The sequence below is a fragment of the Dermacentor silvarum genome, chromosome 1, assembly GCF_013339745.2.
Source record: "Dermacentor silvarum isolate Dsil-2018 chromosome 1, BIME_Dsil_1.4, whole genome shotgun sequence".
NCBI lineage: Eukaryota > Metazoa > Arthropoda > Arachnida > Ixodida > Ixodidae > Dermacentor > Dermacentor silvarum.
This window is the reverse complement of record NC_051154.1, coordinates 196335892-196351044: the sequence shown is the minus strand read 5'-3', so window position 1 is coordinate 196351044 and position 15153 is coordinate 196335892. Positions and strand designations below refer to the sequence as shown.

Here is a 15153-nt window from a genome sequence, read left to right as displayed (position 1 = left end):
ATTCCACAAAGTATTCACGAAGGGGATTTCAATTAGCATCAGAGCAACATTTTTCTTCAATCAACCCAGAGAACAGGGGCTGGCTTTAGAAAGGGACATTCCAACGATGGATTAAATTCATGTCTTCAGTCTGGTGATTTATAAGTCCGCGGAATATAGCAAACCCCCTCTATGTAGCCTTAATATACTATATATATATATATATAAAGCATTTCATTCAGTAGAGATACCAGCACTCGTGGAGGCATTGTGTACTGAAGGAATAGAGAAGCATACATGACTATCTTGGGCAATGTCTACAGAGATTTCACAGCTACCATAATTCTTCACAGGAAAAGTGGAAAATTGCTGACTTAAAAGGGTTTCAGGGAAAGAGACACACTGTCACCCATGTTATTCACTGCATGCTTGCAAGAAGTATTGAAGAGGCTAGGTTGGGATGGATTAGGTACAAAGGTAAACGTGGAATATTATCTGAGCAGCCTGCTGTTTGCAGAAGACATTGTTCTTTGAGCAGCGATGCAAATTACTTTTAACAAATGATTGCAACCAAGCCCATGGTCAAGAGAAATGGCGACTGAAGTCCAGAAGAGCCAACCCTGCAACTGAACAGGGACTAAAGCTGAGGAAGAAGAAAAAGAAATGATTGATTACTTGAACCAGCAAAGTCTGAGGGTGGGGTTGGGGATTAATACAATATGCAAAAGGCTAAGGATATATTTAACAGCCTGGCAAGTGAACAAGGGTTTGTGATTGGTAGTCAGCCTCTTGGAGCTGTGGAGGAGTGCATTTATTTAGGCCAAGTAATCAGAGGGGAATGAGATCATAAGAAAGAAATTACCTGGCAAACAAAATTGGTTTAGAGTGGTAATGGCCGGCACTGTTGAGTCATGAAAAGCAGCCTACTATTATTCTTTAAAAGAAAAGCGTACGACCAGTGCATTCTACCAGTACTAACCTATGGGGTAGATGATAAAGAAACTTGAGAAAACTAAATGCAGCAGATCCAACGAGTTGGAATGTATAAACAGCAAAGCTTTGTGTGAGTGCACAAAGAGTCGAAACATGAGTACACTGCGTGCATGCACGCACACACACACACATGCACACACGCACAAACACAAACAAACAAACAAACAAACAAACAAAGTGCAGGCTCATGCAAATTATACCGAGCCTTTTGTTAAGTGGAGTTGCTGACTACTAGCGAGTACGACTGATGCCTGGGATGCATCATAGTTTCAGAGGCAGCGTGCGCATACGTACGTAGTGCAATTCGAATCCATTCTATCAGACACGTTTACTTGCTCATTACCGTGCTGCCGTGGATGTGCGAGCTATGTGGTTCTTCTTTTTTTTTTTTCTTTCCCCTGCACGGCCGGTGCCGCGAATGTGCAGAGGTGAGCACCATTGGGTGGTGTGGCAAGGAACCCAGCAGGGAGCGCGGCATGTGTGCTTTGCTGTGATTGTTTGGCCTATTCGGCGATGGAACAGCCACGCAGCTCCCACGGTCATGAAACCCGGCGAGGTTTGCAAAAAAAAGCTTCGCTTTTAATATTAAGTACCAAGCAATGATTGATTGAATGATAAATTGTATGCACAACATTAAAAGAGACAAGAAGATGGCAGTGTGAATTAGAAACCAAGCATGGACAGCTGATATTCTGTTTAAGATTAAAAGAAAAAAGTTGTGTTCGGCAGATCATGTAATGCGTAGAGCAGATAACGAGTGGTCTATTAGAGTAATAGAATGAGTTCCAAGGAAAGGGAACGCAGTCGAGGATAGCAGAAAATTAGGTAGTATGATGAGATAAGGAATACTAGGCCTACAGTGCATGAATGACAGTGAATTTATGGTGAGGCAAGAGCAATGGGTGCTGTCGTGTTTCCTGTGGTACCCATTCTGGGTGCACATTCTCTTTCCTTGTAAATTTACATTTGAGTCAGGTACAATCACGAATACTGAAGTACAGCATGTATTTTTGGGAAACATCATAAATAGTGAGAAAAAAAAAAATAAGTGAAAATTTTTATATAATGTCTTAAAAATGACCATCAAACTTGGGACTATATCCAGCAATGTGTAGACCAAATGACTAGAGAAATAATGAGGCATACTACATTGATAAAACACAGGCGAGGTTTGTCAGCCAACTTGGTAGTACTTTATGAGAAAATGCTCTTTCTTAAATTTTGGTGTGGGAAGCCAGTTGCATGCTTTGCCATTTATGATTTGTTTTGGCAGTTTGTTTTAGACTCAGTGGACAGATATGTCGGGTTTTGTATTGATTTTATTGACATGTACTCAGGCCTAATTTTTTTCTGGTATATTGATCTGTTTTCTAAGTTAGCTTTTAGCTGATAGTTGGCACTTGTATTGCGTCTTTTCCTTAGGTCAATGTTTATGTGCACAATGTTTTACATTAATACTTACCAGATTGCTCACTTCACTCTTTTATTTGTGGTGGGTAACATGCATGCCAGTGCATGTTCAGATGTCACTCATTGAATAATGAAGCCATTTTGCTCCTGTCTTGTTCTGGATAAATTAGACAAACCTTTATCCCATTCCTGCTGAATTGGTGAACATTGTACTCCAAGCTTCCATTTAATTTCCATCATTTCATTTCCTGCAGCATTCGCAGCCATTCTTCTCCCATTTCATTCTGGGCCTCCCTGCTCCAAAATTTAAATAATTATACAGAATCATTTTAACTACATAGTGGCAGCTCTGCAATCAACAGCTCTGCAATCCTGCTTGGTAGGTCATGCTCTGACCACCTCTGGATCCATTTTTGACTGCTGCACTGGCCAAGGGATATGGGATTTAACTACTGTGCCATGATGTAACATTGTATGGATTTTCAGTTTTATTCTCTTTCTTCGCCCACTTTATCAGAGGAAGTTGACTAAATGTACAGAGAAGATGCTTGTCAAGCATGAGGGTTATGTCTTAGTCCTTAGCTATGGCATTCCAAGAGAGATTGCTGTGAGAGTAAGAGCCTGGGGTTTATTGAAACCTTATTTTGACTTCAGAAGTTTTTTTTTGATAAATTCATGCTACCAGTCCAGATTCCCAATTGTAAATATGGCAAACTCTAATTAATTCAAGCTCAAATATCTTAAAATATTGATAAGGATAGAAGCTTGTCATGCCACATAGTCAACTCTGTAGGTGCCATGTAATTTTTTATTCCTTTGCTCAAGAGTATTTTTGGGAGGATTCCAGATACATTAAAGTATTCGCTGCAAAAGACATGAACTGATGTACTAGTGGACACTAGCTATGGGTAAAACATATTGTCACTGACAGTTTAAACAAATGACGATGGGTCTGTTCAGTCTTGCGGTAAAGGTGCACTGGCAGATCTGCAGGACAGTTCAAGTTTCCACTGGGAAGTGAGACAGTTATGAAACCCACGGTTCTTCCTTTCCTTCCGCCTTTCCGCCTTTTTGTATTCTTAATAAAATAAACTACTACTACTTATATCAGCATACCGCTGATGTTTTTTTAAATTATGGCAGCAACTGATGATCATGAATGGTTCAAAGATCTGAATTTGAAATGCCCCCCCCCCCCTCCCTCCTCGCTGCCTTCCCGCTTTCCTTCCTTGTGCGCAATTCGGCTCACTGTTGGACACTTTCACTCGCACATACAGCATACGGCATGCGGGGATGATGTTATCGCCCTTTTACTTTATACGGAACATCGATCGCAGCAACCACGACAACAGAAATGCGCCTGGAGTGGAAATATATGGCACCCATACGCTTCCGCGTGACCCGCGTTAATGGAGTGAAACGTCACTGTCATTTTTTTTAAATCGCTTGCCGAGCGAACATTTGCGTCTTATACACCGATGCGACTTATATACGATTTTTTCCGGAAAAACTGCCGTTTTGAGGGGGTTGCGTGTTATACAAAGGTGCGACTTATAGACCGAAAAATACGGTACTTAATTTGGGGAGGTTTCTGTTATTGTTTTTAGTCTATAGTCACTGCCCTTCTTTGTTTGTTCTTTTCTATAGTTTCTGTGGAAAAGAACAGGCTTTCAGTGGGCATAGTCTCTGATAGTTCTTTCTTTCTTATTTCTAGTAGCTTGCCTTATGGCATATATGTGTATTTAAATAAAAGTGTGGAAGCCCTCTTCATGTAGAAAGTAGAGTAGCGGCTAAGCAAACTTATCGGCCATGAGCCATCACCTCTGACTGTCTGTTTGATCCTTTTGTAGCTTGGCAGCTCTTAGAATGCTATCTTGAGTAGACCTCGTTCCTGGCCAGAGTCTCAGCAAATGGTGAATGTTCGCTGTTGTTGCTGGAACAGCAGACTTTGGACAGCTTACAAGGTCTTTAGGTGTTGGACCCCAAGACCAAGTCACAGAAGGTGTAAAGGCTGCCTCAGCCTGCAGTCCCTGGAGAGAGACTTCTTCCACCTGAGAAAGATTACAGGGAAAGGAACAGACACATGACGGGATTAAGGCATGTGTGCTCTGATGCAAAAATGTTTTTTGGGCTAAAAGGATGGAGCATGGGCCTGAAGAGAGCGAATCGGGTGCAATTTCTGTTTCGGAAATAGGGTGGGGCATTTCTGTCCACTAAATCGTTGTATTAGTTCTGAGAATGACCCTGGACCCAGTGTACACATTGTACATTGACGATGAGTGGGGAATACCTATGGAGAATGTGTAGAGCTTCACAAATTTATGGTGTCTTGGAAACTTTCTTGAGGTGCTTTACAGCATTAAGCAAGTCAGTGCAGATGTCGGCCACAGTGATACTATTCGTCGGCATATTGGCAGCTTTGACTGTGTCTTGCACGGCTTGCAGCACAAGTAGCAAGGTGTCTAGATTTTCTCTCCTGTAGCATCAAGTAGCTTGAATTTGAGAATTTGTTGGACTGATGAAGGCGACTGACTCGGGAGTTCTGCATTGAAATTTGAGCTGCCTCCTGCAATAACCTGTACAGCAGGTGCTGGTCACGTAATTTATAGGATGTTATAGCAAGTGCATCCATCTGCTTACTCTTGTCTGCTGGTGCAGTACATAAATTTGAGCTGTGGTCGCCCAAGGCATAGTTATTCCCTTCATAGTATGCATTGTATAGTGGCTCAGTGGCTAATGGGGTTCTGCTGCTGAGCATGAGGTTGCAGCAGCCACATTCCAATGTGGGAGGACTGCAAAAGTGTTATCTTAAAAACAGCCAAGTAATCAAAATAATCTGTAGTTGTAGTACTATGGCATTCTCCATAACTAACTGCACATTTCCAGGACGATAAACCCCAATGGTATATTATTATCGTTGTTCCCTTTAGAAAAATAAGAAGGATTATTCTCTATGTTCTATTACTTTCTTTATTTTTTTCGCTTGGAAGGTACATTGTATGCCATTCTTTTAGTCACTCTGCATGCACACTTTAATTACAAAGAACAGTGTTCTCAGTATCACATGTGACCTGCAGCCCCAGTCAAGTGGCAAGGCGTCACTTCCCTGGCCACTGTCCAAGAAGGTTGCTGTCCCGGATGCAGCTCTCAGTGTACAGGAGATGACAGTCATGTTCAATAGCGTCCTCTGCATTTATGCCAAAAGCGTCAAGGTTGACCCCAAGCGCATGTCGTGAGTTGTAATCTTTCCTATAAGTGCAGTTTTTGTTCCAGAGAGGATGCACATTTTATAAGGCATAGTAAAACCCACCTAACAGTGCCAGATGAAAAAAAAAAAAAGTATGTTATTCATAACATTTAGCAACCATAGTGCAGTCACATTCAATATGTGTTCTGTGGTAAAGTAAGCCTTTTATTACAGTGCTGCCATGTAATGCTGTGGGTTATAACCAGGGAATCTAGGTACTTTGAGGAACATTAGATGGGTACTAACGAGTATTCAGTCACACACACTAATAGCAAAAAACTATTTGTGCACTACTGCAGTTCTTGGAAGTGCACTGGCCTCAGTGACTGTTTATAGTCCTGTGCATTGTCCTACATGCCTGTAGTGCTGACTCTCTCCCTCCTTTCTTCTTTCTCTACCACCTTTAACTTACCCTCAGTGTAGGATAGCAAACCGGATGCTTCTCTGATTGACCTCCCTGCCTTCCCTCTCCTTGCTTTCTTTCTCTTATGTTCCTTAGACTTCTGCCAGCACTTGTTTGACAAAAAACAAGAACTACAGTCAAGCCTCAGTTAAATGAAGAATGGTATAACAATTTATTGGACACCACAAAAATAATTTAAATTGTGTTTGCTGTGTTAAAATTGAAAATTTTATTTTATTTCTTTTATTACAACGAATGTTCCATGACTATAACAAAAACTGAAAACTGTGCCTGGCTTGCCTAAGTTTGTCTTTCATTCAGACTTCTGTGTCTCCTTCCGAGACTGGAAGGACAGGAATTGCATAACTTATGGGTACAACTGATAATCAGAAAACCCGCCGTGGTGGCTTAGTGGGGGCTGGTGTTACGCTGCTAAGCACGGGGTGTGGGATCAAATCTCAGCCGTGGCTGCCACATTTTGATGGGGGCGAAATGCAAAAAGGCCCGTTTCTCGTGCATTGGGGGCACGTTAAAGAATTCCCAGCTGGTCAATATTAATCCGGAGTCCCCCACTACGGCGTGCCTCATAATCAGATCTTGGTTTTGGCGCATAAAACCCCAGAATTTATTATTACAATCAGAAAACTGGGACAGGGGTATCCCAGCAGCTATTGGAAGGGGAAGTGTCCAGTTTTCTTCCCATCAGCAGCTCTGCTAGCGAATGCCTATTCTCTCGAGGGGAGGGGCTTGCTCGGTAGGTAAGCAAGGTCAAGTTGGGGTCATTTGTTTTCTTCAGAGACTAATTTTGTATCCTTACAGATCCTTCAGCTAAACTGTTTAGATTCCTGGACCTTGATATTATCTGGTTGAACTTGTAGTCTCGAGCAATGCTTTCAGAAGTCAGGCATAGAGCTCGAAAATTGGTCACTATCTGTGATGATGCTTCTGGTATTTTATTTTGGACAAAGACTAGCTTAGGTTAGGTTAGGTTAGGACCCCTAGTTAGGTCATTTCCAAAAATCTTAAGTAATATATGTATTATTTTTATGAGCCACCAGCATCCACCAAGCCAGAACAGGTCCATTGTGACTCTTTACACAGCTGGTAGGGAAATCTGTGAGAAGGAGAGTTGTCTTCATGTTTTGTTTTACAGGGACACATGGCAGGCATTTATGGGCTCTTCTTTGTCGAATCTATCATTGACCATCAGACAGAATTCTTGGCATTTTATTGGCACTTGTCAATTGTGAAGTGTCCTTTGTGGAGCTTGTGAAGCATTGTGACACAACTTTGCACAGATGATGATGCAGGGTCTGAACATAGAATGCCATCTGCTTCTGTCATGGGGTCCTTGTGGGACCAGTACTCTGAGTGTTGGACTGAGATCTCTGTGCGAAAGCAAGCCAGGATTATTTAGTGTTTAGTGTTGGGTGCAAATAACATTGGTGCCTTCTTGTTTAAAGTGGCACTAAAGAGCAATATCAAGTGAAGCTGGATTAATAAATTACACTTTTGAGGCACTGAAAATGTGGTGAGCGGCTGAGCTTGAGTAAATGATAGTCGGCACATGCCTCTTGATTGATGTCAGCTATTGGCAGCCGTGTATGGGAATCTGTTATATGACAAAATATGGCAGCCCCAAAATGGGTGAGAAGAAGGCTACTTACCTTGTGCAGAGACTTAGTAAACCGGGACCGACACAAAAATGAAATATGGGTGGCAACGCCACTTTGATGTTTCCACACCAGCTACCTAGCTGTGACCTCATGGAATTGATAACGTCTGCTCGGAAGTAGTTAACAGTTCATTGGTAAATAAAGATTACATTGCATTCTCAAGAACCAATCTAGAGAGTTTTGAGAACTTTTTCTTCAATAAACAGTGAGATCAATCTAAAATACTTTGAAATACATGATTTCATATAGTGATATACGGGCATCACGGTATATTTGCATGAAATTAAAAAAGGGAAACTTTGGCCTTTATTCTTGCCGATAGTAACCAACTTTATTCTGCCAAATAAAGAATGCTTTGCTAATATTGTCATGTTGTCATGACGGTGAACAATATAACTGCCAAAATTCTAGTTAAGGGGGCCCTGAACCACATTTTTTGAAGCCTCAAAAACGCCTTTGAATGAGTATGGTCCCTCCCAGCAGTATATTACCGCAATAATTTTTCAAAAAGATCTAACCTAGTACGAGTGTAGGTACCTTAAATGCAGCATTTACCTTTACCTTCTGCCCTCAGTGTCTTCCGTTCCGAAGGAGTGGAGGAGTGCCGGTGACGGTAGAGTGGCAATGCCCCACCTATGGTGTTACCGTGAGTGGGCTCGCCACAGCACCCCATGACGGCCGCAGTATTTATGCTACACAGCAGATGAAACTACGTGTGACTGCGCAACTGTAAATGCACAGCAGGGCTGGAGTGCATGCTTGCGTGCTCCAGCCTGAAGATGCGACATAGTGCAGACCAGCTTTTTCCTGCATGTATAGTAGGCAAATCCAGATTACACACTTTGTAGTGCTCAATATGAAGCTCAATACAAAGCATGTTTAGCCAGGAGCGGCCGAAAGCGAGCGTGGACAAGCACACGTCCCTTGTAGATGCTAACTGCTATTTATTGCAAGGTGCACGAGGCATAGCGAACGTGTGGTCTGGGCTCAAGTTTCGCGTAGTTTGAGGCTAGTTGAGTGTTTCAGATTAATCAAAATTAATGAGAGCTGATAACTGTGACACCCCGATAAGCAATGCGACCAAAGTTTCATTTCTATGGGGGCAGGCGCGGCTGAGCTTGAGCAGATGATAGTTGGCTTACGCTTCTTGATTGATGTCAGCTATTGGCCAATAGCAGCCGTGTATGGGAATCTGTTATATGACAAAATATGGCAGCCCGAAAAGTGTGAGGAGAAGGCTTCTGTTGAAAAGAGAGTGTTCGAGAAAAAGGTGACTTCGCGCTCTGCTTGCGAGTTCCACGCGCCGTGGACGAGTGCAAAATTTGGCTGAGATGTTCATATCAGCGTATGCTATTCACGGAATGTGTTTTTTTGCCTAGCTCGAGGGGTGGTTCAGGACCCCTTTAAAGATTGAACTCTATATGCGCTGAACTAGTGCCCAGCAAAGCAAACAACACACAGCATAACGATAGCCGTGAGCACATTCGTTGATTATCATACACTCCAGCGCAACTGCTGGCACTCGCGCGCATTCTAGAATGCACGCCACTCCCTGTATCAAGCATGCCATTAAATTATGGACAAGATTCTTTTGCTATAGAAATGGTGCCAACAATTGAGAAAGCTCTGACACAAGGCATGTCTTGCGCCAAGCGACAACATTACAACATGGTCAGCCAATGAAAAATGGTCACTGCAGAAAAAAAAAAAAGACACAAAGTATGCACGCCAATATAAATAGATATAGTGCTGCTCTTTAGTGTCCCTTTAAGTCGATTGAATGATGCACTTGAAATGGGTATTGCTAAGCCCATTTGAAGCAGGTAGTTCTTGGTCTTTCTGCCAAATCAGTTCCAAGTTATTCAGAGATGAAATTGAAAAGGCATCTGCTACCGCAAAGTTTTTTTTTTCCTTCGTGGTACATAGAGGATACCGCAGCTGGCACATTAGTTGCGTATGCATTCATTGTAGTTGTAAAATCAAGTCTCCTGTTGGGCTTGAATCTAAACAATAACTGTAAATCACCTGCTCAAAATGCAGTTACTTGCAACAGTGGCAAATTATGACAAATAATGCAAACAGCAGCGAACATCAGTTTGTTTCAAGTAAAAATGCTAGCACGAGGCAAAGTACTGTGCTCTTGTTTGTATCACACAAACTTTGCCTAATGGTGACTGTGCTGATGTAACCACCATGGCTTGCAGAGGAGTGGAGTGCACTATTTTCTTTTCCTACTTGCAAAGGAGATAGGGTACTTGCACACCTACTGTGGGAACATGCTTAATGTTTTTTTTTTCTTTCACATAGTTTCTTGTCTATTATGCTGTTAACTGCATTTGAAACATTGTACTTATGAGTTCAGTTGTTGCAAAGAAACTTTTGCTCATGCTGTCCATGGAATTAATCACAGTGGCAGGGACTTCATGGCAATTTCTGTGCTATGGTTTTATCGCATTCACATAAATATATGTGATCTTTCTGTTCTGATTTTCTTTTCCGATTTGTTCTCTTCTATTCGAAGCCATGCTTCGAACTTAATGCCGAGATTTTTCTCCCATTATTTCATACTTTAAAATACAGTACGACCCGCTGCGGTGGCTGTGGTGTTGTGCCGCTAAGCATGAGGTTGCGAGATCAAATCTCGGCTGTGGCGATCGCATTTCGATGGGGGCGAAATGCAAAAACACCCGTGTCCCATGCATTGGACACGGATCCCCTGGTGGTCAAATTTAATCCAGAGTCTCCCTCTACAGCGTGCCTCATAATCAAATCGTGGAAAATCGTGGTTTTGGCATGTAACACCCCAGAATTCAAATACTTAAAAATACGGTGAGGTCACCCACGAGGTGACTGAGTTGTACAGGAAAGCCAACCCTTCAGTGGTAGTAGTGCAGGTCTGTACGTGCACATCCACTCAGCCTCTCTGCGTAAACATAGCTTACCTGGCACGTGCATATCTGCCCCACCCTACCCCCCTTGGCGTAGGGCTTTGCTATCATTATAATGTTTTATCGTAGTGAAATGATCGATGCGCCGCTATGGTGCGTGCCCACACATGACTTTGCACATGCAGCTGGTCTCGAGGTGTGTAGTGTTACACTAAATAAAATGTAATATTTTAAGCCTACAGCTATGGTTGTATAATGTATTGCAGTCCACATCATAGTCCTAATGTGTATTCGAATTAAAAAAATTTTCTGGGCTATCAAAAGTCTTTCCTCGCATTATATTGTGGCGGCATTAGGAGCAGTGCTTCTTCCATTCATGATGGTAGGTTTTATGATTTGGTTGCTCACTTCATTTGTCATGAGATTAGGCTTGTATGCATGCAAAATACACAGTGCAAATCGTAAGCTCAAACAAAGTGATCTCTCAGTTAAAATTAATTATGTACTTGCAACATGGGCACAATGAAAATAAACTGGAAATTGCCACTTTTTATCACTTATACCACTAATGACAGGGCTATTACCATTGGGGTCTTGGTTTTGTAGCTGAATCAAGCATGCATATTATGTTTAGCATTGTTTTACTACAATAGTATCATCCAACATTGAGAATATATCTGTGACATGCCTGCTGTCCTGTGTTGCTCTCTCTCTGGTGCACAGCCCTCTCCACACATGTGCGAGTTAGATAGGAGTAAGGCCCGCCCCACATTCAGCATTTTTACTGATGTCTCCTGCCGTTGCGTCTCGGCGTTGTTGCATCAATGGCGCCGGAGAGGTCACCCAGCCACGCGAGATGCACACAAACAGCGCCAGTCCAGCGTCGCACAATGTGACCAGACAGATTTAACCAGAAGCAGTGTGCAATCTCATTCAAGTGAACTATGAAAAATGTTCCTGATTAAGGTTTTTATGCCTTGTTAATAGTAGTTCTACGGAACACACAAAAAATATTCAGGGCAGCACGCTTGAAGGTACAAGCGGCTGCTTTCTCAATGGCGCCACCTTGCAGACGAGACACTGGCGCCCCATGGTGGCGCACACGCGAACTGGTTGCTGTGGAAGTCGCTTGCAAAAGTTGCCAGCAGCATGACCGCGGCCACGTGCTGATTGGTCGGTGCTCATCGAGCTGCTTCCGGCGGCGAGATTTTTGGTGTGTCTTGAGCATGACGTTTCGACTTGGTGCCTCCCTCAGTGTCAACGCTGAACACTGAGCGGTGCTGGGTGACAAAACTCTAGAAAACGCCGGGAAAATGCTGAATGTGGGACGGCCTTAAGATGGCACCCACTCACAATGTTCTGTCTGCTAAAGAGATTGTAGCGTATGAACAGCTGAAGGTACATAGCTTAGCATAAGTGTACCGCTTAAATGTCTTCTACTGTATGGGAACATCATGGCACAGCTAAGCAGGTATGTTGTGCTGCCACAATGACAGCAGAAGATCAGACTCACTGTGCTGCCAATGGATGTGAGTGGCATGGTAATGGCATGGCATAAGAGATCTTTGCACTTGACAGATGTGCTGTTTGGCAAGCTGATTCATTATATTTAAAACTTATATAAGCGCAAGAGGCATGGTAATGGCCCTTTTATGTAGAATAATCGGAGGTGCTCATAATAGGCACCGGGCGTGGGATGAATTTGGACTGGTGGTGCCTTCATGTGGCGGCGCCGCGAATGTAATGGCATGTGGCGGCCGGGCCGCGCGCAGCAGGCGCTGCTGTGAAACCAAGTCTGATCAAACACGTTGCGTTTTTGGGTGCACCAACAGTTACTGAAACATGACTGAAGCTGGTTTGGCCATTCAATTTAACCGTTGTTCATCGCGGCATCGCGTTTTTCAGGCGGAAAGTCTGTATATGTGCGGTTTGTAGGCAGCAGCGCGTTCAGTGCTCAGCAATTGAAACGTGATACTCGAATTGCATGGTCGCCAGGGCTTTTTGCACTGACTGTAATCGCTGGGGACACCAAACTGATGCATTGTGGTGTAGAGTGAAAGCAAGAACCTTTGTAACGCATTATATTATGACTGCATTTGGTCCCACGGCGCTCACCTGTGGCATGAAAAGAAAAAAAAAAAAAACGGCGGCAGCTGCGCGCTGCCAGCGCTTCAATCGCTGGGCACTGTACATTTCCAACGCTGATTTGCTATGGTCTGGTGGTTGTTCTAACGTTAATAAAAGAGCCGTTCATACGTAAGAGCTTCGTTTCCCACTTGCCTGTCTTTGCCTCCGCAGTGTAACGGCTCCGGAGCTTGGGCACCGAAGGCGAACACTCAGATTTGTAGTCATTTTGCCGTCTTATCAGTGTATCAGTCTTCCTTTAATGTACATTTTCCTTCCTAGCAATTAACAACTCTGGTTGCGTCTAGCACACGACTGTGCTGTGCATCGACGGCGAACGCCAACGCAGTGGCGTGTTCCCGTCGTGCTAAGCTATATAAAATGGGCCGTGACTGAAGATTGGGCTAGTTTATAAGCAATTAAGAATGGGGAAGCATTGCAAAGATAAAAGAACTACAACGGACAGAGAACGGGAACCTACTGACACATGTGCGATCGGCGAAGCAACTCAAGAAACAGAATAAGGAAGATGTATGTCTCCTTTTTTTTTTTGTCCATAATTTTTGTGGTCTTCGCCTATTTACATGATTAAATGCGAGAGAATGTTAACGCTCACAGCAAAATAACATCTGGAATATAACTGCTGGAATTCCATGTCCTAGCTTGCGGCGGTGAGCTTCATTTGCGTGGTGCATTTGCATCACAATTTGCGCTCGTTTTCTGCTTTATATACTACCTGATGCCACAAATGTGATCTGCCTCGTACAAGTGACAACCTTTCTCAAAAGCAGACACAGGAAAATGCGTTTTCCGGTGCATCAGCCCTTAAAACCCGCAGTGCCAAATCACTGGAAGCACCGAGCGCCTTCGTCCCGTCGTCTGCTTCACATGCCAGTGCTCCGACAGCTGCCGTTCGCGGCGCTGTTCGCCAGCATATCGCCGGCGCGCCGCTGGCGCCTTACGACGGCCGCCCGGTGCCTATAGGCACAAGGATTAGCCATGTACTGCTTTCGCAGTCAATGTCTTTTTGTGCAGATGCCCATGTAGTGGGCATATAAAAAAATAATAATATATATATATATTTTTTTGCATTAAAAGGAGAAAGAAAAACATAGGTCAAATAAGCAGTCAATAATTTGTTGTTCCAGTTGGCTGCATGCATACTGTGTGAGCATGCATCATCATGTCATTCAACATTACAATGACTTGTGTCGATTTAATGACAGCACCACTGAAAACTAGTACATATGTGCTCTTAACTTTGTTACCACTCTAAGCCAGGACAGCGTATTGACATGTGCACGTTGTTTGTTCCAGTGACCGTTTCTCACCAGCTAACAGTTTTTGGGACGTCTGGTTCTTCATTGTCACTACAACGTGACAGTATGATGCAATTATTTATGATAGTATCATGGCCTTCTGTTGAGATGGAACCTTGCAACTGCTTCTATTTGATGTGAGACTCCTACGTTAACATGTGGCAATTCTTTACAGGCAGCCTCAGTGCAGAAGCGTTTTGGGCCAGGAGCTGCTTGAACTGGTGGAGGCACACCCTGGAGGTCTGCCAATCATCAATGTAGTCAAGGACCTTCGCCTTTCAGCTATGGAAACTGTGGAATTGGTGAAACATGGCCAGCAGCTTGAGGAAAAGCTGCTTCAGAGCCAGTGCCTTAGTTGCCCACTCTTTGAGAACCATGTAAGTGTCAATATCAGGCTTCTGTTCCTTGGGCTGCTTACATAAACCTTTGTTACAATGAAATCAGTGCAAACACAAGAAATCCCATGTAAGCAGTTATTTTGTAAAACCTGATGTACCATAAAAGCTACAACAGAACTATTTTCCTAGCAGTTTCAACTTGGTATTGACCAACTGTCAGTCTTTTCATTGGAACACAAGAAAGGAGGTCAGTTGATTTTGTCACTGGTATTTGCGAGCATTGGCAGGGACTCTTTGGACTTTCCAGGCAGTGTATGAGACTGCAGCCCCTGCCACTGAATTCAGCTTTGTTTCACAGTATATGGAGGCACTCCTATGTCTGCACCATTCTGTTGGTATCTCCAGAGGCTCCTTGTCTGTTGCCACTTCATCTTCAAGTCTCTCTAACAGATCTGTCATCTTGGTATCTGTGTTAAGGGCCACAATGAGAATGGCAGTGTGAGTCAACTGAAATGAACTTAAGTAATCCTTGGGAGCTGACTTCTTGATAAGCACTCCTGTACAGATTGTTGCACATCTGCAGACCATGCTCACGCTAGCCTGAAGTAAGCACACTCAAGGAAACAGAATACATGAAGTAGTTGGTGATCTTTGTCAGTGCTCAATTTCTTAGTAATTTCCAGTTTTAGCTGGCCAAGGTGATACATATTGAGGATAAAGAGGACTATGATTTAGAGCCAGTAGTTTTGAGATGTTGCCTTTCATAGCTGATTGAG

At 43.3% G+C, this 15153-nt stretch overlaps 1 protein-coding gene across 4 annotated transcripts in view; it reads left to right on the top strand.

Moving 5' to 3' along the window:
* The window catches only part of LOC119436609 (helicase SKI2W-like), a 285769-nt gene that overhangs the window by 97619 nt on the left and 172997 nt on the right, over positions 1-15153 (top strand). For all 4 annotated transcript variants that reach the window (XM_049659019.1, XM_049659011.1, XM_049659021.1 and 1 more), the window contains 2 exons: positions 5460-5614; positions 14215-14416. In XM_049659019.1, the coding sequence (XP_049514976.1) occupies positions 5460-5614; positions 14215-14416 (357 nt within the window). The remainder of the gene's footprint in view (positions 1-5459; positions 5615-14214; positions 14417-15153) is intronic.